General features: G+C 33.9%; 1 protein-coding gene across 1 annotated transcript in view; it reads right to left on the reverse strand.

Annotated features, from left to right (window-relative positions):
* Positions 1-5,556: 5,556 nt before the first annotated feature.
* BBS1 (Bardet-Biedl syndrome 1) overlaps positions 5,557-22,479 on the reverse strand; it is a 130,647-nt gene continuing 113,724 nt past the window's right edge. The window contains exons 7-10 of the mRNA XM_089087266.1: positions 21,222-21,447; positions 16,868-17,052; positions 10,106-10,231; positions 5,557-5,822 (exon numbers count right to left, since the gene is read on the reverse strand). Coding sequence (XP_088943392.1) covers positions 5,661-5,822; positions 10,106-10,231; positions 16,868-17,052; positions 21,222-21,447 — 699 coding nt within the window. The 3' untranslated portion in view covers positions 5,557-5,660. The remainder of the gene's footprint in view (positions 5,823-10,105; positions 10,232-16,867; positions 17,053-21,221; positions 21,448-22,479) is intronic.

A 22,479-nucleotide genomic window follows, 5' to 3' on the forward strand; every position in this document is an offset into this window, starting at 1 on the left:
AATTTGGTTCCAATTAGTGTTTTTATAGTTTGGTTAATAAAGGGTTTGTCACTGGAGGAATTTTTAATTTTTTTTTTCGGGAAGCAAATTTGATATTTGTCAATTAGCTTTTTGTGGAACAAAGCCATTTTCTCATCAATATTTTTTCAACTATAAACATCGTACCAATCTTCAGTATTCAGCCACATACCAAAAGAAAGAAGACCAGAATTTTGAAAAGGGTGATAACTGCCATAAGTTATTGAGAAAGAATGAATAAAATTTGAGGAGGGGGATAAAAGAATCGAAAGATGATAACTCCCACCTAGTGGAAGCAGAGCTGAGGGAGGGTTGTAAAAATTATACATATTAGTTAAAATAACATCAAGAGAGGTATTTCCCCGAGTCGTTGGTATTTTAACAATCTGCGTAACTTTAAGTGAGGAGCAAAAAGAAACCAATTTAAGGTCGTTTTCATAGCCCACTAAAAAAAGACCAGCAGTCGGGTATTTAGAAATAACAAAAACAACACATGTCTGCAACTGCTGTATGAATTTACGTTTTGACTCGATATTTTTATTTGGGGAGTAATAGAAAACAGCTATTGCAATAATATTAAATGGACAAGGGAGAACTTTTGGTCTAATACTTAGCCAGAGGATTTCATCGTACTCGGATAAACTAGGGACTCAAATAACCTTTGGGTAAAGGTTACTTTTAGTAAAGAACAAAACACCGCCACCTTTTTTTCCAAGTGGGTGGTCTAAAGGACGGAGTTTAATAAACTCTGAATAATTTGTCAGGCCCAGAGACCCTGGGTCGTGGGACTGTACTTCCGTAATAGCTATAATATCGATTAGATTTGATTCTGAAAGCACCTCGAGTTCAGTAAGCTTTTCAAAATTAAGGCTTTCGGCATTAGTAACTGACAGTTTGGGAAAAACAAACCAATTGGGGAATTTCGACAGGGATATTTTGTGTTTTTGAGAATTTCCTGGGCGGAGTTTCAATTTGATATTATGATGCTGCGGAGAAGTAGGGTAAGAGAAGGATTTACCTTGGGGATTTGGAGGTGGAGGGAAGGGCGAGGATACAGCCGAAGCAAGATGAGGAAGGTGCAACATGTTTTCAGTTGTCGGGAAGTGCGAACGATTAGGATTTACTACAAGACAATTATTAAACGCAAAAGGTTTCAGATATGATTCACCCTGGTAGGGTGAGTATGAGGGATTAAACGCATGGGTCGGCGGCGGGAAAATATGGGAGGGGAAGAAGACGGTGGTATTTTCAGGGGGTTCAACTTGGGAGGGGTTAACTGGAGGGTTAAAAGGGAAGTGATTTTGCTGGGACCATGGAGTTTTTTTTCTGGCTAGTAAAGGTGGAAGTTTTTTGAGTGAGCAGGGTGGATTTGGGATAAAAGAGGAAGAGTATGCGCTGGTGAGCTAATTTTATTAATTGAATGAAGGGGGCTCCGCTTTTGGGTTGATTGAGAACTTATAACTATTTTACTATTAAAAATTTTACTGTGCCTGGCTATAGCACGATAATCCTTGTTTTTCAAATGTAATAACATGCACTTAGTCTCGAAACAAAGGCCACTTTGAAATTTATGGCAGGGTTTGGAATGGGAAAGGGACCAATAATTGTCGTTACAGTGACCAGTAGTTAAAAAAGACATAGAGGGGTGAACAAAGGTACAATCATTCTTTTTTATACACTTGTTGGGCCAAGTGAAAACGGCAGGCAATAGAATTCTTCCCTGATTTGCCCTCAGGAACCGATTTACTAATAATACTCAAGTTGTCACTGACCCCTGGAACTGGAATACTGGCTGAATTCACACTTAAATTGTTACTGACCTCTGGATCTGGAATATTGATTGGGTTCTCATTTAAGCTGTCACTGACCTCTGGAACTAGGTGAACGATTAAATTCATATTTACGTTGACAATTGCTTCATTAATATTCATGTGTTGGGAGTTGTTGCTTGTGGATTGAATTGCAGTTGGTTTCAAATTGGCGTTTTTTTTTTTTATTCGTATTCAAACACTTAATTGTGTTATTAATTATATTCCCCCTAAGATCAATGAAAGTAGAAATTTCGTTGGTAACGAACTCGATTTTTTTTTTAGCACTAAAAGGGAGGGGAGGGAAGGGTCACATAGAAGGCTGGAATCACAATTGCCACAAGGAAAATTTTCAGTCTGGCAGGAGGCATCATTAGAAGACTCACAATTATATTCAAAATCCGTCTGGGTACTGGCATCTTTAGTTTCTAGCAGAAAATCAGTCTGGCAACTGGCAACACTGGTTAATACTGGTAGGAGAGTAGTCTGACACTCGCTTTGGGCTGCAATGAAAGCTTTACCATCCCTTTGGCAAGTCGGGGCAAGGGGGGACGACCTGATATCATCTAAAATTTCTTTTAAGGAAGAATTTATATCTGACAATCGCCGTCGTGGGGTACCGCTAGCTTTTGAAGAATTTATTCCTGACAATCAGAGTTGTGGGGTATCATTAGCTTTCGAAGAATTAGGGGTGGTATATTCTTGGTTTTTGGTGATGTTTTGTTTCGAGGAATAATCCAAACATAACCAGTTCTTATTCCACTGGGAAAGTTCTATCCCTGCACATTGCTCATGAATGGAAGAGTTGCAAGTACTACATACCAGGCAATTGATTGTTGCCCTTAATCTACACTCAGGACACACTCTCTTAAAGTCCTTTGGTTGTCCTTTAGTCATTTGGTTGATTAATATAAAGGGTTAAAAAATTCAATTCACCTGATGGCTGGTGACAAAATCCGGAAGTTAGGTCACAGTTAGTCAACTTTGTCACTGAATTGGTTGTCCTTTATTTGGTTAATGTAAAGGGTTAAAAAGTTCAATTCACCTGATGGCTGGTGGCAAAATCCGGAAGTAAGGTTACAGTTAATCAATTATGTCACTGAATTAACTGAGTTTAATGCAGAAAGGCATAAACCAAATAGGTGTTAACAGGTTGAACTCTGGTGAGAGAAAGATTGAGATGGCTAGGGCACGTTTTGCGGATGAAGGATGACAAATTGCCTAAGATTGTCCTTTTCGGCCAACCGTCTAGTGCTAAACGGAAAGCAGGTAACCCGTGGTTGAAGTCGGAAGCCTGGGAATTGTAAAGAGGGAGGCTTTGAATAGGTTGGGATGGAGGAGGAGCTTGCGTAACTGTCTTGGCCTCAGGCAGCTGTGAGTGCTGTGGTGAGATGTTAGTAATAGTAGCAGTACTTTCAGTAGTTTATCCACGTTGTATTCCAGAATTGGCCTCATCTGACTTTTTTTACTCTCAAAACTCAAGGAACAGTTGGAGGGAGTCCTTTAACCAGCAGACTAGTTTTTGCAGCCCATCTCTCCCTTTAGTCCCCATAGTCAATAATTACAAGATATTTTATCAGTTTATCGTTGAAACTTTACCACTTTAAGTTTTATCACTGAGCAACAGAGATTCACTTGGAACAAATGTAATGGTTCATATACGTTTCGCCGCATCAGTCATGTTTTGGATAATAAAAGTACAAAGAAAAACATTATTGATGTAAATATTATTGATATTTAAACTGTTGGTTTTGGGGGTTTAGGGAGGGAGGTACCTAGGTTAGGTTAGGTATTTAATATATGCAATGCTTTACACCAACTTCCCCCACCCCACCCCTAATGTGCAAATATATAGCCCAAATTTGTTTATAAACTAATGTATATTCATCCTATTTTATTTTATTTCATTAGCATTAACTAAACTTGACTTTTTATAAATGCCCATATAAAGCCCAAGTACCGAAATAATATAACCTATCTTTTTTCTTTGATTTTACATTTTATGGTAGATATTGAAAAGAAACATTATATTTAAGAGAGATCGATTTCTTAAAAAAAAAAAACATACTATCGGTTATTAATAATTATATAAACCGTTTAGTTAGCAACGATGGTTAAGAAAAGAAGAAGAAACTTATAGTAACCCAACATTTTAACCCAAATTAATGTGATTGACTAATACAAAGTACGTCACATAAAACAACGACATTTAAGTAAACATTTTATAATAGAAATAATATAACCTATCTTTTTTCTTTGATTTTTCATTTTATGGTAGATATTGAAAAGAAAAATTATATTTAAGAGAGATCGATTTCATAAAACAAAGAAAACATACAATCGGTTATTAATATTTATATAAATCGTGTAGAAGCAACGATGGTAAAGAAAAGAAGACGAGACTTATAGTAACCCAACATTTTAACCGAAATTAATGTGATTGACTAATACAAAATACGTCACAAAAAAACAACGAAGTTTAAGTAAACTTTTTATAATAGAAATAATATAACCTATCTTTTTTCTTTGATTTTTCATTTTATGGTAGATATTGAAAAGAAAAATTATATTTATGAGAGATCGATTTCATAAAAAAAACAAAACATACAATCGTTATTAATAATTATATAAATCGTATAGAAGCAACGATGGTAAAGAAAAGAAGAAGAGACTTATAGTAACCCAACATTTTAACCGAAATTAATGTGATTGACTAATACAAAATACGTCACAAAAAAACAACGAAGTTTAAGTAAACTTTTTATAATAGAAATAATATAACCTATCTTTTTTCTTTGAATTTTCATTTTATGGTAGATATTAAAAAGAAAAATTATATTTAAGAGAGATCGATTTCATAAAAAAAGAAAATATAAAATCGGTTATTAATAATTATATAAATCGTGTAGAAGCAACGATGGTAAAAAAGAAGAAGAGACTTATAGTAACCCAACATTTTAACCGAAATTAATGTGATTGACTAATACAAAATACGTCACAAAAAAAACGAAATTTAAGTAAACTTTTTAACATAGAAATAGTATAACCTATCTTATTTCTTTGATTTTACGTTTTATGGTAGATATTGAAAAGAAAAATTATATTTAAGAGAGATCGATTTCATAAAAAAAAGAAAACATACAATCGGTTATTAATAATTATATAAATCGTGCAAAAGTAACGATGGTAAAGAAAAGAAGAAGAGAATTATATAAACCAACTTTAAGTTGAAATTTGATCAATTAGTTTTATTTGAAACTCAAGATTTTTAAACTCAGAAACCATTTTGGTATTTCGCCTCCCTCTCCCCAAATCTATACGATTTCCCCCTATAATTCCAAGCTTTTTATACGCTTTACCTGTTTTTATCATCAGGGCCTATTCAAATTTCGACCATTCCCCCCTTTGGGAATAAACGCCTGCCCACATGCATGGAACCTCATCTGAACCTTATAATATAATAATAATAATAATCTGTATTTAAAAGCCAACTAAAGCCATATGCAAAAAAACATACTAAAGAAAAATTACACTTCATTTGACATCCTTCCCATCAATACAAAATTTCCTACTGCCACAATATAACGGGGAGTCCTAGACCTCATTAACAGACGAAGAAGCCTATCTTTCACATCCTGGATAATTGATCCCCTTAAATGAGATAGCTACTTACACCAAAGGAGGAAATGGCCCAACCCATAATCATTTTCCCCACATCTCAAGCAACTACACCCGGCCTCCGGATCTTCCCTCTTTTTGCTTGCAACCTTAGTATAAATGTACCAAACTCAAGGTTTGCAGAAATCATCAATTTATTTTGCAAGGCTACCACACTCAAAACGGCATTAATTTGGTTGATATCATCTTATGCAAATGAAGCGAAAAATCATTATTATCGGTAGTAAAAACTGCTATGACTGCCTGTTTTTCAGGGGGGTTAATTTCCTTAAACTCAAAGGTTAACAACTTGATCTTCCCAGACGGTACCATCACTTCCTGCAAAAAAATAAAATAAAAGAAAAATAATGTTTGTTTAATGAGGGGGCGTTCCTAGTCCAATTCATTAAAATACAGACTTGAAAAATAGGAAAAACATTATGTCATAGACACAAATATTTTGCATTTCGTGCCTTCAAAGCAAAGAGTATTATAATTTTATATCAAACAGTTCGTGGTAACGAACTGTAAGTAAGGAGCGTTGCGGCTCAATAGTAACCAAAAATCCAAGAAACAGAGTCTTGATAACAATAGATGCATCAAAACAATCGAGTTTTGATGCTTATTCAAAATATGCAAAATTCATCAAATTTAATGCCATCTCCCCACGGGGTAGACCAGGGGGTGCTTTTTCCCCAGGGGTGATCATATCCAACCAGTGATCGTAGAAGATCGGAAGAGGGCCCATTTGATCGGAAATCAAAAGCTCTGGTATCCTTTTTAAATGAACAAAAATATTGGAGAGCAGCTAGCCTCCCTCCCACACAAACATTTCCCTGAAGTCATCCGATCAAAATTTTCAGATAGACATTTTGTAACATAGTCGAAAAATCTAATAACTATATCTCTGAGGATGACTTAACGCACTGCAGTCCCCGGGGGAAGGGTTGCAAGTTATGGACTTTGCCCATTGTTTACAAATAATATTGGTTATTGGGAAGTATACAGACGTTTTCAAGGGGGATTTTTCTGGTGGGGGGCGGTAGGAGGGTTACGTTGTAGGATCTTTCAATAGAAGAATTTTTCACGGGGGAAGAAAATTTTCCATGGAGAGGGAGCCGGATGTTCTAGTATTATTTAAAACACGATCAGAAATTAAATAAAAAACAAGTTTTTTCAACTGAAAGTAAGGAGCAACATTAAAACTTGAAGCAAACAGAAATATTGCGTGTATGAGGGGGGTCGCCCCCTCGTCAATACCTCGCTCATTACGCTAAAGTTTTTTTAGTACTTTTAAAAAAGCTAGTTATTCTAATTAAACGGCCTTTGTGATTTAGGAGTCATTCTTAAGAAATTGGGACAAAATTTGAGTTTTAGCGTAAAGAGCGAGGTATTGCCGAGGGGGTGACCCCCTTCATATACGTTATAGTTTCTGTTCGTTTTAAGTTTTAATTTTGCTCTTTACTTTCCAGTTGAAAAAACTTGTATTTTTAATTTAATTTAAGTCGAGAGGAGTTATATGCGTCATTTACTGTTTTTTTTTCTGTTCTTTTTTTTATTCGTTTTCCTCATTTGCAAGCGACATAATTGTTTTAAGTATAAAGACTTGTTGGGTTTCAAACATAGGCTAATTACACCCTGAAAGCTGGGAGTGATAGCGGTGGTATTTATTCGTCAGATGGGGTAGTTTCTGCTCTTTCATACTGGTAATTTTGATCATTATTTCATAAAAAGTAACTTTCGTGTTTATTTAAAATCATCCAGATCTATTTTTTGTCTTTTTCTTAGCTTTATTACTACCGTATAATAAAATTTAGGCTAATATAATAGACTGGATATAAGGAAAAAAGTCAGAACGCCAGACAACAGAAAATATGCTAATTATTGGCAAGATTTAATTAACCTTAAACCTTATCTTCTAATCGGATACCCACAATTGTTGTCGCAAGGCGAGCAAGTTGTGGCGAGCAAGTAGAAGTAGAAGTTGTGGCGAGCAAGCTTACGTTCTTTCAGATGGGTCCGGAGCTCGCCCTACACATTGTGAATACTAATTAATCGGGAGCATCACTTTAATATTTCTTCTGTAGAGATACAACCATTCAAGCAACATCAAGGGATGTGGTCCTGGCATTTCAGCCAAGAAGGGGCATTTACGATGCAAGTTTGAGATTCGCAGTGCGCTGGGAGTCGTTATTGAAAGATGATTAGTATACTCCTAGAGTTGGGCAATAAATAATTGCATCAATGCTTTCTGGTAACGTTTTTTACGCGTAATGTTTTTTTAGTTTTACGTGTATATGAACAGAAAACTGACATTTGCTTATGTTCTAAGTGCCCTTAAAACACGGCTAAGTGCCATAAAGTGCTTTAAAGACCCGAGAACCTTAGAAAACTTCTATTTGCATTCAGTTGTGGAAGCATTTAATATTTATTGGTTACAATTTCTACTTCAACTTGCCCCAAAACGTTCAATCAATCAGTCAATCATTAAACTAAAAAATTCACAACAAAGACACTTCAACATAGACCTTCAGGTATCCTAGACAACGTTCAGGTTTCATAGACAACGTTCAGATATCCTTACCTTTGAAAACTCAATACCCGATACTTTGTAAATATCACCCAGCTCCAAACCCACCCCACTGAATATCTGAAGGAAAATAAAAGTCAAAGTACTAAAACGGAAGGTTAATCTAAATCTACTGGTAAGGATTTTATCGCCAATTGTCTTGCCATATTTTTCCATTGAAGACCATATTTGATTGTTGCAAAAATCGAAAGAGGCGAAGATTCAGGAACGTTATTTGAATTTTCTGTTAGGAGGGAACATAACTGAGGAAACAGAATATCACCCCATTTAATTCTAAGTTTGGTAACTTTATCAGCTCTGTCTACCCCTCCCTCCCCCCCCCCCCAAAAAAAAACACATGGAAAGGTTTGAGATCACGCCTTTAATTTATAGTTGGGGGACCTTGAGATAATTTGTTCCTCGGAATATTTTAAAATCCTAAGTTGGATATTTCCCATTGATGCTCCCCCCTCCATTCAAGTTCTCAATTAAACCCCATAAACTTTTCTTTTCAATAAAGCACCTCTTTAAGTCATTTTCATCAAGAGAAATGCCCCCCCTCCGCTTGACTAGAAAAATCCTATTTATGCAACTTTTCCCTTAGTATCTTCCTCTTATCCAAGATCCTGCTTTTATGATTCGACTCTTTATTCTAATTAAACATTCTAGTGTCTTTTCAGTTTATAGAGCTGTTCTCACGGATACAGAGTATCATTAAACAAGTAAACAATTATCAAGCAGAAACATCTTAAAAACAACAGCCAAGGAATGGTTATAGCGTGATAATATCATGCATTCAGATCCTATCAGGGTTTAACACTTTTAATTTTACACATTTTGAAACCACACAAAAATACATTCGAAACCAAGCATGTGTCTTTCTTAACTAAAAAAGCAGCTATGCTGTTCGAGTGCCATGCACAGTAAAAATAGTCTGGTTTCGAAATTGGTTAAGTGGAAACTTAAACAATCATATGTTTTTAAAAAAAAGAAAAAATTAAAAATTTGATTTTGAAGTAAAAAGACCTTAATATGTAAGTATATGGTTTCTGGTAGTAGCAAGCACAAAAAAAAAAAAAAAAAAAAAAAAAAAAAAAAAAAAAACACGGATGACATGACGCAGCTCGCCCAGCGTACTGTTCGGTGGTACCGCCACCTCCTTCACATGTCACGCTTCGCCCCATCACGAGTCACATCCGACTTCGACCCCACCTACACGGATGGAAGCGACCCAGATGACGCCCCCCTACTAGGTGGAAAGACAAAGTTGATGAATTCCTCGCCCAAGCTCACATCCCGGTGGAAGACAGTGCGAGGCTCGCAAGCAATAGGTCACCCTGAAGGCACCTGGTCTCATCGTTCTCTACGCCGAACTCTCGGCAGGAGCCTTAAGTCAAGTAAGATACGAAATCATCAAAAAAAGCTTAATAGTCCATACATAGTCTTAATAGTAATACATACCAAACAGCATAAGAAGGTGCAGCTTTCTTTGATGTGTAATCAACAGATTGTTTATGTTTAATCTTTGCGAACGAAAAGTGTTGTCAAATTAAGCTAATTGGTTTTGATGAAGGACTTTCGCGGTTCAACGTAGCAGCACTAACAAAAATAGAATTCTACCCTAAAACCGAAATAGATATTGAAAAATTACGGTTTTTGGGTATTGATAGACCTAAGATAGGTCCAGAGAGCAAACAGTGTTTTTTATTTTGAGGTCCTTGGCACTTTCAGGCTATGAACAGGATTATTTCCGAGAACAGTCTTGGAATCATTAGAATAATTGTTAACTATATGAATTCAACAACAAATTCACTAAAAAAAAACTCAGCTTGATATGACGTCATGATTGTACCAGGTGAGGGTCGAAGGCACAAGCTGCTTACTCTACCAAGCGGAGATAGATGACTGGTTGTCTAGTTCAACTTGGTATTAAATCTAGCAATCAATGTATTATCTTACATTATAGATTCTACAAAAAAAAACAAGGAATTCGAGCTTTCCTAAACAAGGGTTTATTTAAAGTGAGTGAATGAGGCACCAGAAGTCTACTTACCTTTTTTATCAGGTTGTGAACATTAACATCATTGTCTGGAAAGATGGATACCTGAACTATAGTGGAATTTGACGAAGTGTTAAACAAACGAATCGAAACGACGCTTCCCTCTTCTGTCCGATATACCTAAGAAAACATTACAATTTATCTCTGTAGAATTATGACTCCATTTTCCAGGACAATGTTGACCAACCGACAACCAGAATACTCCCAACCAAACATCTTAAAACTTAACAAATATTTTAAATGAGTTTTTAAACTTTTGAACTAAAGAAAAACTTGATTTGAAATGGACCTCTGAAAAAAAATATAATTCGATGTTTTTTTTTGAAAATTTTTTTGTTTTTGGGGGTACAACAAGCTAAAGCAAAATTTTCTTATTCTATAGCCCACAGCATAAATATAGGAGGAGGTGCTTTAAATCCAGGTCCTACTGAGACTTTAGTATGCTTATGACATCATTTTTTTTATTCTCCATCTTACCTGTTTCTGATCTTTTTTTTTAAGCTGTACTCTCTCCTCCAAAAGAAAATTCTGCGGAAGTACCACTGAATTAAAACAATTATTAAATAATTAAATATTATATTAGCCGTGCCTACACGTTAGTTGATCTGAAACTATCAGTTCTAAAGCTTTCAATTCTACTCATTAGTGGTTTTCCAACACAAACAGTCCTCCGATTAATAAACAGTATTATTATTTTTTACTCAAACACTCGTCATAAGAAAATGAATATGAGGGAGTAAAACAAGAGGAAAAGGCAAAATAAGATATACTAAATTCAAAGAAAGCAGCTAAAAACATAACAAATACTTTGCTAAGACACAGGATTGAATCGAATTCAGGATTTAATCAAACTTTTAACACGATAAAAAACACAACAAATGCATAGGCTAATTGTTGAATCAGTAGGCTATTGAGGATCAAGGATGATTAAAGTACTTTAAACGAATATTATGCATTAACTTGCTTTTACATAGAATTAATGGAGTTGGAAATGGGAAATTCTCCAATGAGAAAGGAATTGCAAGTCCAAAGGGAAAAACAAAAAATTTGGAGAAGCGGCAGAAGATTGATCACAGCTTTTATTTATCCGAAGATGTACGAATCTTTCAAAACGGTGCTATATATTAATAATGTGGCTGCAAGGTGTTTGTGGTTGCGGAATGGTCATGGTTGTGAAGTTGCGAAGTTTTGAGAAGAAGAAGGTGACTTGAAGTAGACAGTTTTTGGCACAGGTTACATAAAAAAGACTGACCTGATTTTTATTATGAGCTAATAAGAATTGTCATGCTTGCTTTGTTAAGGACCTCAGCAGGAGACAATGGTAAATTATATAATCAGCTGATGTAATCCTGCCGAGCCCAAGAGGAATTTCTTCTAGTGAGTTTATTTCTTGTTGAAGAATACAGCTTCGAAGTTTTCAGCAACAATTTCTAGTCCAAGCTCGAATACTCGAATTGAAATGATGCAAAAACCTCCCATATGGACTCTAATGAGGAACTCATATTTCTCTAATCGAGCAGAAGCCCATTCCCTGATGTGGTACGGCCACCTACTCCACCTCCCGCCAAGCACCTTTGCAAGGATCATCACGAATTTCAACCCCTCGAAAAATGACTGGCGACGTCCTAGAGGGAGACCACGCACCAGGTGTGCTGACATAATAAACTTACGACTCTTCAGCCGCAATATCAACCCAAACGAGGCCCCATCACTAGCCCGGGATGGGACCCCTTGGAGAACACTAATGGTACTGTCAACTAATTCTCTCTACGCTGCCGATCCTGCTTAGCAAGATCGTTAAGTCAAGTAAGTCAGGTCTAAATTATAGACTAGTGACAATTTAGTACCAGAGGATTCGTTTATATTTACGTAGATAGCACAAAAAAAAATATTTTAAACACTAAAAACGGGTTTTAATTTTCTAACAAACAGTGAACTACAAAACAATTAATTATGCACAAAAGCTCCGAATATTTCGGCCCCACAGCCGGGAGCCTTTCTCAACGGAAAAAAAAAATAAATAAATAAAGCAAAAATATGTAGAGAAATATACATAAATCAATTTATGTAGAGTATGTTGAAAATTTAGCTATAGAAACATATTTTTTAAAAACTAAATTTTGGGGCAGATATATGGATGATATTTTAATTATTTGTAATTACTGTGAATCAGAAATTGAATGTTTCTTGGAACATTTAAATAATTTGGGAGGAGAGTTAATTTTTACAATTGAAAAGGAAACAGAGAATAAGTTACCGTTTCTAGATATTTTGATCCATATAAATAATAATGAACTAGCATTTTCAATTTACCGTAAACCGACTAGTAACAACAGTTATTTGTATTTCAAATCAAATCACAAGATCAAATTAAAAATGGGTGTGGTTATTTATTTATTGGATAGTGTATTAAAATTAGCATCACCATGATACATAAGAAATTAACTAATCTTTATTAAGGATATTCTAATAGGTAATGGCTATCCGGAAAAAATGATTTCTCAAATAATTGAAAAGATGAAAAAAAAGTTGACGGAGCCAAAAATATTAGAAGAAGATGTGTCAAATCAAGAAACAAATTACATAACTTTGCCTTTTGTACCAATTTTATCACAAAAATTAAGAAGAGAATTAAAAAAACATAATATAAATACAGCATTTAAATCAGGACATAATATAATCTCGTTGTTAAATAAAGGAAAAGACAAGATAACGAGAAATTTGCACAAGTGAGTATACAAAATTCCATGTTCTTGTTGAAAATTTTATGTGGGTAGAACGCGACAAACTGTAGAAAATAGACTAGAACAACACAAGAATGCAATAGATTACGCTCTAAAACAAAACAAAACACCAGAAACGTTTGAGTCAGCGGTTTCAGAACATCTTTATAATTTTCCTCATCACAGTATTTTATTTGATCAAACAAAATTAGTAGATATGTCTGTAGGACTTTTACAAAGCTTCAGGGAAATTATAGAAATAAAAAAGATAATGTATGGGGGTACTAGCATCAATAGAGATAAAGGGGAATTTGGGATCAATTCAATTTATAATAGTTTAATTAAAATGCAGGCAAGATATTCAACCAATACTGATTTTAATAATATTTCTGAAACGAAAGATGACCTTGCGAACAAAGGTCAGAATGGGTTAAATGATGAGAAAAGTAAACGAATTGCAGCTAAGCTTGCAACAAAACGAATCTATTCAATTTATAATTCATAAAATGGTTGATGAACTTGTGAAATTTAATTAAGGGTTATGGACCGGGGGGTTAGTTGACCTTTTATTATTTTGGTCTAAGTATAAATATATTCTTCATTTTTGATAGATTTCAATTTATATACTGGGAGGAGGCGAGTAGAATCAATATAGACATTCAGTACATGGAAGTGTTTATTTAATATATTTCCATTTATATAATGAGAGGAGGCCAGTTGAAAGACATTCAGTGCATGGAAGTGTTTAATTAATATGTGAGTTTTGTTCTTATTTATTTATATTTTTCTTTCGTTTTTGCTGTTTTTTCTATTTTTGTTTTTATTATTTTTTATTGTAATGTAATTTAATTTTTTTTTTTTTTTCTTTATTTATTTTTTTTTTTTTTCCGTTTATAAAGGATACCCGATTTTGGGCCGAAAAATTAGGATCTTTTTTTAATAATTAATTTTTTTTTAGTTCAATGCTTTTTAGAAAATTAAAACCCGTTTTTCGTGTTTAAAAAATTTTTTTTGTTTTTAATGGAAAAGCAGTGTGGTCTAAGAAATTATTTACGTAGATAGCTATCGTAGCGCTTAAAATTGAGCTCTAAATAATGCTACTTTACAGTTACAAACAAAATCAAAGAAAGGATCATGGGTTCGAGTTTGAGAGAGCAGCAGATTGCGCATCAAGAAGTCTAATGTTATACAGTGAAGAAGAAGAAGCAGCACCTTGACGGGTACATTCCTAAATTCCAAAAGGAATATCAAGAGATGCTGCATGGATAGTAGATAAGTGGTACACTTGAGGGCTGTCAGAAAAAGACGGTGAACAGAGTACTAGTCGAACCTTAAAACGAGAATACACGTCTGAGAGAGCTGTACCACATAAAGGCATCAAGAGTTACGCACATCATGACCAGCAACCACGAAAGTTCCATTTCAACAATCAGAGTGGATACAGTCGGTTCTAGTAACAGAAAAGGTGTTGGTAAGATCAAGGTGTGATTGGAATCCAAAGTGGTATAGTAAGAGATAATGTTTCACACTCAGGTGGTCAATCAAAAGTAGTTGAAAGAGCATGAAGAAAGTATTAGCTACGGTTACAGGGTTGAACGACAATTATTGGGTGACATGATCTCATAGCCAAAATAAAGGTTTATCCTCTTAGCAGGTTTAGCTCTTAACAGATTTCTCTTTTTAGTGGATCTCTAGGCTAATTTTATAATGATCTTCTTTTTATTATTATTTCTTTTTTTTTTATTTGACGATGAGTAAAACAAACAAAATATTTGCAACACACATAATAAAAACTGTCTATTTTAAATGCTCTTCTGGACTGTCCAAGAACCTTAATCTAGGTTGTCCTAGAGGGTGGTCCAGTACAAATTAAGAAATGAGTGTGCCATAACACAAAATAACACCCTAAGAGGCTCGACATCAGATTTCAAACTTTTTAATTTCCCTTTAAAATTTTCTACCCTCTTTTGTCAATTATTCCGAAAACTAGATTCCATTTGGTCTATCGGATATTAGAAGTATAGAGCAGGGATACCACTCAAGGGAATTCCCAAATATCTTCGATTTCAGTTTAGAGCTTCGGGTCTTGAGGATAAAACGTACATCAAACATGGCCCTCAAAAAGTATGTACAATTCATTCAATATCTTGGTATTATTGTTTTCAAAGTTTTGGATTTCTTGTAAGTGAATCCTAGGATTGTTAAGTTATTAGTGTCACTCCTCGTAGTGGGGAATATTCAATGGGCCCATCGAAGCAATCACATATTTGGGATATATCAATAATTAAAATTTCGATAGTTTCGGTCTGGTTTGCGAAGAATATATGTGCATATATATCAATTAACAATACTAAAAGCATCAAAGCATCGAATTAGAAACATCGATACATTATGTAATATCACCCGACGTCAGTTTTTAAACTTCGAAAATGAAGCTGAATTTGACCAGTATAATCCACACAGACATAGAGGCGTTATATGTATGGGAGAGGCACAAAAAATTACGCTATCTATCAATCGTAAAAGAAGGTAGCATGCTCAAATATATTGGACAAAATTAAAGTTCAACAAAACAAACGCTTACAAAATAAAGTCAAGCAGAATAAATAAACGAAACTAAAGTTAAACATAAAAAAAACAAATCGAATAATCATCAAGATAATAATCTATTTTTTAAACCTATCCATATTTCAAATAACAATATTTACGGTTGAGTTTTCGAAGAAAAATAGCTCAGAGATGCTGGTTCATCATATTGGAAACATTGTAACATCAGATTAGAATTATTAATAAACCGTGAATATCACCCAATACTAGCTTCTAGTCTAAAATTTTCAGCTGAAGTTGAATTTCACCACTTTATCAGCAAAGATATGAGGATGAAGTCTTGAGAAGATCCGTAGCAAAAAAGCAGGCGACACGGTCTATTATTTACAAACAAATAGATGGCAAACATCAATGCAACTAATGAAATCAAATTCAAATAAAATAATTAGGCTACTAACTATATGAAATACTTAATTACGCATAAAAAGGATTGGGGTTCAAAAATATTAGAATTACAAAAAATATCAACGAAATCCCTATCAAAATGCACAAAAGCTTTTAAGATTAAGAGAGTAAATGAAGTTAAAAGAGTAAAAAAAATTTGAGATGAGTCGAACATTAACACTGGAAACAAAAAACAGTGTGAAACACTTTATTCCTTTCCATTTGTAGTAAATTAGAATGATTTCAGGGACCTTCTTACCTTTCTCTTTTTGGACCCTTGATGAGACTATGAAGAGGCAAAAAGAGTTTCTGGGTCTTGCAATTAATTAGAGTCTCGATCAAAGGGCATACAAAGGGTCTCATGTCTGTCATGTAAGATATCTGTCACCAGTAACTAGAAGCTGAAACCTCCTTTATATAAAATTTAAGCATAAACCACTCGGCCGTCGTAATTTAAAAAGCGTTTTGTTATACAAAACCATTTCTATAGGAGAGCAGAACGACATAAAAAGTTTTTCGATTTTTTTAATTTTTCATAGATCCAAGGTAAAAAAAAAAAGAAAAAAAAGATAATTCGATACAATCCAGGAGAATCAGTTTTCTACCACTTCCATAAGTGACAAAAACTTCAAAACTAATAAATTTAAAACAAATTTAAAAAAGGAACTTCTAAACATCTAAAAAAAAACAAGATAGGAGAAAAAAGACAAATTAATCGACAAAGCTTACAGTGCATGAGGAGATGCAGCATAAAATTAGATTTTACAATAAATGTCATATAATGCCTTCAAGCTCAAAAACAATTGGAAAAAACCTACAACCCCTCCCCTTTTTGGCTGTATGAACAAACAATGCTAGTAAATTTTGAATATTCAAAAAGAATGGAAACCAAAAATAGCCCATACGAGTAAAATATTATAAAGAAAATTTCAGCAAGGAAGGACATACGTGAAAAATCAGGCCTGAGGCATAATATACCTGGAAGTGTGGAGTTACAAATGGAGCACTTTAAACTGTTTGTCTTTAACTTCAAGCCTCTTACCTTTGCTTCAGCATCAATAAAAGAATCTGTTTTCTTAGGAGTAGGCTGTTTTGTCACATTTGTGTAATTGTTTCCCATTTGTTTTGTCACATCTGAATTTATTTTGTCCAATCTTTCGTACAGATCATTTACTTTGGAGCTGAACGTCACATTTCTACTCGGAATCTGGATACTTATATTGCCATCTATAAACGGAATATTTTTGTTTATATTGCAATCTACAAAACAAATATTTGTTTTTTGTAGAACTGATATGATTAAATTGGCTTAAATTAAGAAGAAGTCGTTCGTGAAAGGAGGTTCTTTTTCTTAAGTTGATGATGGTAAGAAAACAAAACATTTCAACAAACAATTTCAATAACGAAACCTCAATAAAACTTTAAACTTCAATAAAAAAAATTTTCAAACACTTTTGCAATTTGAAAACGAGGAAATAATGCATTTATGAATCACGAAAAACTTCTAAGCTTTTAGAGATAAAATAATATGGGATAAAACAGATGGAACCCAAGATTTTTTTCCTTTTCTTTTTTTCTTTCCATATAGCCTTCGAATAGAAAAAGAGAAGCTATTCAGTATTTCTTTAGTTCTACTTTGAGAGTAATTAATTTAAAAAAACTAAGTTTTTCCGAGGGAAGTCAAGAGCGAAGTTGAAACTTAAAACGGACAAAAATTATTACTTCCCAGCCTATTTAATATATATTAATATAAATAGTATAAATAAGCCAACTAATTATGTTTCCCTATGCTTTTAGGATTACAGAAAACAAGCTCAGTACAAAACGTATATATATATATATATATATATATATATATATATATATATATATATATATATATATATATATATATATATATATATATATATATATATATATATATATATATATATATATATATATATATATATATATATATACAGAAAAAGGAAACCTGAATCCAATGCCATCCTGTTTCTTTCGTACGTCCTTTTTACTTAGCGAATATGAAGAAACTAGACGAAGTTATTTTTTCAATTTTAAGAATTTATAAATTACTTTTATGTTTACAATTACGAAGAATATATTATCTTTCCATCATACAAAATAAGAGAAGATAAATCTAGAATTTTCGAAGACAGTAAATTACATAGGTGAATGAAGCCTAAGCTGATATGTCAGGTAGATAAACACTTTGAGCATTGTAGTAGTCTTTTGCTGTAGCATCTTTCATTACTTCTTCAAATGTCTATTTCTTCTTGTATTGTCCCTCAGCAGTTTTTGTATGGGCCAGATTACGCCTATACCCAAAAAAGGGAAAAAAGATCTCGATGATTGTCGATCGTATCGGCCTATAACCTTTTCTAGTACTTCTTTTAAAATATTTGAGCCGTCATCAACATCACAGCCGTCATCAGCGCATTATAACACAAATCATAGGAAATATCTATAAATAATGTAAGAATAAAGAAAAACAAAATAAAAGAACAAAGGAAAAAACGAAGAAAAAAGAATAAAACAAAGAATTTCAAAGAGAATCTCATCACAAGCTACACAATATAAAAGATGATAACGAGGAAATTTGTGAAGATAGTGAATAATGCAGTGAATACAGCCTAAGTGAATATTCCATCTGTACAATCAAAAGCTATCATCAGCATAGTATAATATAAAACAAAGAAAAAAGAATAAAATAAAAAAACAATTTATCACAAGTCACACAAAATAAGAAAAGATAACGATGAAATTTGTGGCGACAGTGAACAACAAAGTGAATACAATTTAACCGAATATTTCAACTACACAATCGATAGACTTTGACTTGAGCTAAGAATTTTAACTGAAACTGTCTAAGGTAAGGCCACTAAGATCCTTCAAAATTCATTTTTAATGTGATTTTAGCTTCAAAATTTCCCACCGGTGTCTTTTTGACTAAGTTACATTGTTTTTCTTTGTTGGATATTACATTGTGCTGATGATGGCTGTTGATTCTACAGCCTAAATATTCGCTTAGGTTGTATTCACTGTCTTCACAAATTTACTCATTATTTTATCTTATTTTTAATTGTCAGTTTTGAACTATAATAGTGCACTGAAGCAGTACTGAAGAAACAATATTCTTGAAGGATTCTCATTCTTAAAGGATAATAAGGATATAGATGGCGTTAATAGTGTGATACTGCAAACTGGTAAAATTAGGTCTTCCATTAAAGTTCGTCCAATTTTCTTTATTTTGGTGTCATCTGGGATAGGTCTATGCTAAACTCAAGTGGGGGCGGGGGTTAACATTTTGGAAATGTTCAAATAGTGCGGCACTCATGCATCATAACGACACTTCTAAAGAAGTCAACTTTGGTTAATGCCAATGAAATAAAATAAAATAGGATGTATATATATATATAATAGTTTAGAAACGAATTTGGGGGGGAGGTGTTGGGTAAATCATAGCATATATTAAATACCTAACCTTGGTACCTTCCCCCCCCCCCTAGACCCCAAAAATAACTGTTATTATCGTAAACACAATGAAAACTACGCTTTGCATTCCATTTCTCTATAGCAGTTTCTTGAAAATAACCCGTCTGGCGGGTTTCGTCTCTCATTAGTATATAGAAGTGTCGTTATTATGCACCAGTACCAATAGTGCAAATAATATTATAAAACAAAACGCAAACTTTCCTGACATTGAATATGACCCTTCTGTTTTCTAAAACATAAATACAGATAAGTAAGGGGTAAATAATGAGGAAGTAATAATAATTTAAACAATACTTTCTGCAGGGCATTTAATCATGATAAAAGTACTTCCAGTTTTCAGTAGATTATTTCAAACTGTTAATGCAAAGCTAGTACTACAAAAGAGAATGGATGATGGAACACAAGGGTGTTGCACCATTTTAAATTTCGCCTTGCTTTTCCCTATTGACAAAACAAACGTGGTTCTCGAGTAAACATTAATTTTGAAACCGGAGATATAGTGGTGTTTATTCTATATATCAATAAGATTTTTAAATAAAAGCCAGATGGCGTTCGGCTATCTTCGTTTCTTCAGTATTTATAGCACATAAATATTTTTCACGAATATCATCTCTTAAAATGCCATAAATCAGTGGTTCTCAACCGATTTTGGGCCTTGCCCCATCTAGGCGTTTCTAAAATCCAGATTCCCCCCCCTTGTGACATTTAAATTTTCTTATTCAAAATTTTACATGCATTCATCTGAAGGAAGCTTAAAACACCATTAGCTTGGGGGTCTTTTTGGATTGCTCTCTAGGCATATTTTATGCTAGTGAAAAATAGTGTCCGTATACACCTTTTAAACAAAGTATTGGGCTATTGCAGTGCTGTCATATATCTTTTTTGCTTTTTAAATACCTATGAATCTGAGGCCATTCACATGATTTTTTTTTTTTTTTTTTTTTTTTTTTTTTTTTAAATTAAAGCCTTAAAGTATAGTCAGCCAAAGGGTGCACATCCAACCCGTAACCCACCAAAATATTGCCATGTCCCACCGGTGGGGTCTGCACCCCACATTGGGAATCAAGGCCATAGACAGTGAAAATGAACATGGATTCTTTGAATTGGTTAAATGGAAACTTAAACAACAATGTACTTCTCAGAGGTAAAATTAGAAATTCAGTTTTTCATAAGAAATAGTCGAATAAGACTGTGTCTCCATGTGTCTCCATAAGACTGCACCTCCATGTGCAGTTATGTAGTCTTTGGTAGTAGCGGGCATGACAAATGGAGAAAAAAAAAGCAAAATTGGGGGAAAATAAACTAAGCTAAAATCATGTGGCCCTAAACAGCTTAATAAGTTGTAGCTTTCTATTGAATGCGCAGTTGTCTTTGGAAATCAACACATTACTAATGTTAGAAAATTAACGGACAAAAAGTACTAACATATTTAATTAATTTTTTTTTCTTATGTATTTTCAGAGATGAACGTAGTATTACTGACGAAAGTGCAGTTTTGCCCGAAAAATTAGACAATTTTTAAACAAGCAAAAGAATAACCTTAGCGTCCTGGGGGCAAAAAAGTTTATAGTTTGATGTCCTTGGAATTTTTAAGTCTCTTGTAAAAACACATAAAAATTAAGGTTATCTACCATCATGGCCTTTTTTTAGAAGTGCTTGCCAAGATCAGAACTTTTTTGAAAAGTATACTGGTTTAGCATCGGTAGCAACCTTATAAATTACTAAATATTGCCTGGATGCATTCAAATTTGTGTGATAATAACTTTTAAGCAGCGTCGAGGAAGCTGGTGCAAAAATTCAACAACAAGGTATGCGCTATTTCAAAACAGAACGTAGTTGGCCCAAAAATTTCAAACAAGCATCCACCAGTTTCCCTACTGATATATAACATGACTTACCACACGAAACAATGGCTAACGCAGAGTCTCCATTATTAAGTCTCGTAGAGGTAAGTAATTTCGATTTTTCACTCAATAGCAAGGTTTCAACAAGTACACCATCCCGATAAAAGAGTATACTGTTGAAAATGGCTACAGCAACAACAGGGGAGAGAGAGGACGGAGGGTAGAACGGGCACATACTTAACATCTTCGTCCATAAAGGCACTGTCCAGAGCCTTTTCCCCTATAAAATCACAATATAAAGTGAAAATATTTCATACGTTCTGCAATAACCTTGCCAACACTGATTTCCTTACAGGATTATTTAGTGTTGGAATAGCTTTCTAGAAGAAGCTGCAGAATCTTTAAATCTTTTCAGTGTTGGAAAAGTGCTTTAGTGTTGGAATCTTTTTAGCTCTTTAGTGTGGAATAGCTTTCCAGCAGAAGCTGTAGAATCTGTTAATCTATAAATCTCCATACTCTTTTCTCATCGATGCGCAAATGAATTTCCCAGATGGAGAAGACTGGTAATGGCAACAGCATTAACAGGAGATAGGAAAATGCACATAATTAACATCTTGGTCTATAAAGGTACTATTATGAGTTTTTTTTCTAAAAATTATATTTTAAAATAAGAATATTCCAAATGCTTGCGTGTAGGTTCTTGTGACCTGTTGTTCGTTTCTTTCATGTTATATGACTTGGAGACGTTATTAAAAGTTTACCTGGATAGACCAAAAAAATTCTTTTTTCCCTCTTGAAAATCAAACGGTTTGTGGTAACGAGCTGTAATTAAGGAGCGAATAAGCTCAAAAGTAACCAAAACTCTAAAAAAAGGAATTTTGACCCCAATTAATATATCATAACAATTGACGTCATATGCTGATTCCGAATATATTAAATTTATTAAGTTGAATGTTATGCATAAAAGCTACGAGCTTTCGAAAGGAGGAAAAACTACTAAAAAGAATCTCAATGAAAATCGCACCGTCGGATTTAGCATATCAGAGAACTCTACCATAGAATTTTCAAGCTTCCATATGCAAAAGCGTGGAATTTTTGTATTTTTGCTAGAACAAACATCGTAGATGGGTGTTTATTTGTTTGTTTTTTCGGTTCTATTTTTTTTTGTCCCCGGCGTTGGTTTCATTGAACCAACGGTCCTAGAAAATCGGGAGAGGGCTCTTTCGAACGGAAATAAAAATTTCTAGTGTCCTTCCTAGAAGACAAAAAAAAATTAGAGGGGAACTAGCTCCCCTTCCAAAGCCCTTTTTAT

The sequence above is a fragment of the Artemia sp. Qi Xiang Cuo genome, chromosome 3, assembly GCF_049724085.1.
Source record: "Artemia sp. Qi Xiang Cuo chromosome 3, ASM4972408v1, whole genome shotgun sequence".
Lineage (NCBI taxonomy): Eukaryota > Metazoa > Arthropoda > Branchiopoda > Anostraca > Artemiidae > Artemia > Artemia sp. Qi Xiang Cuo.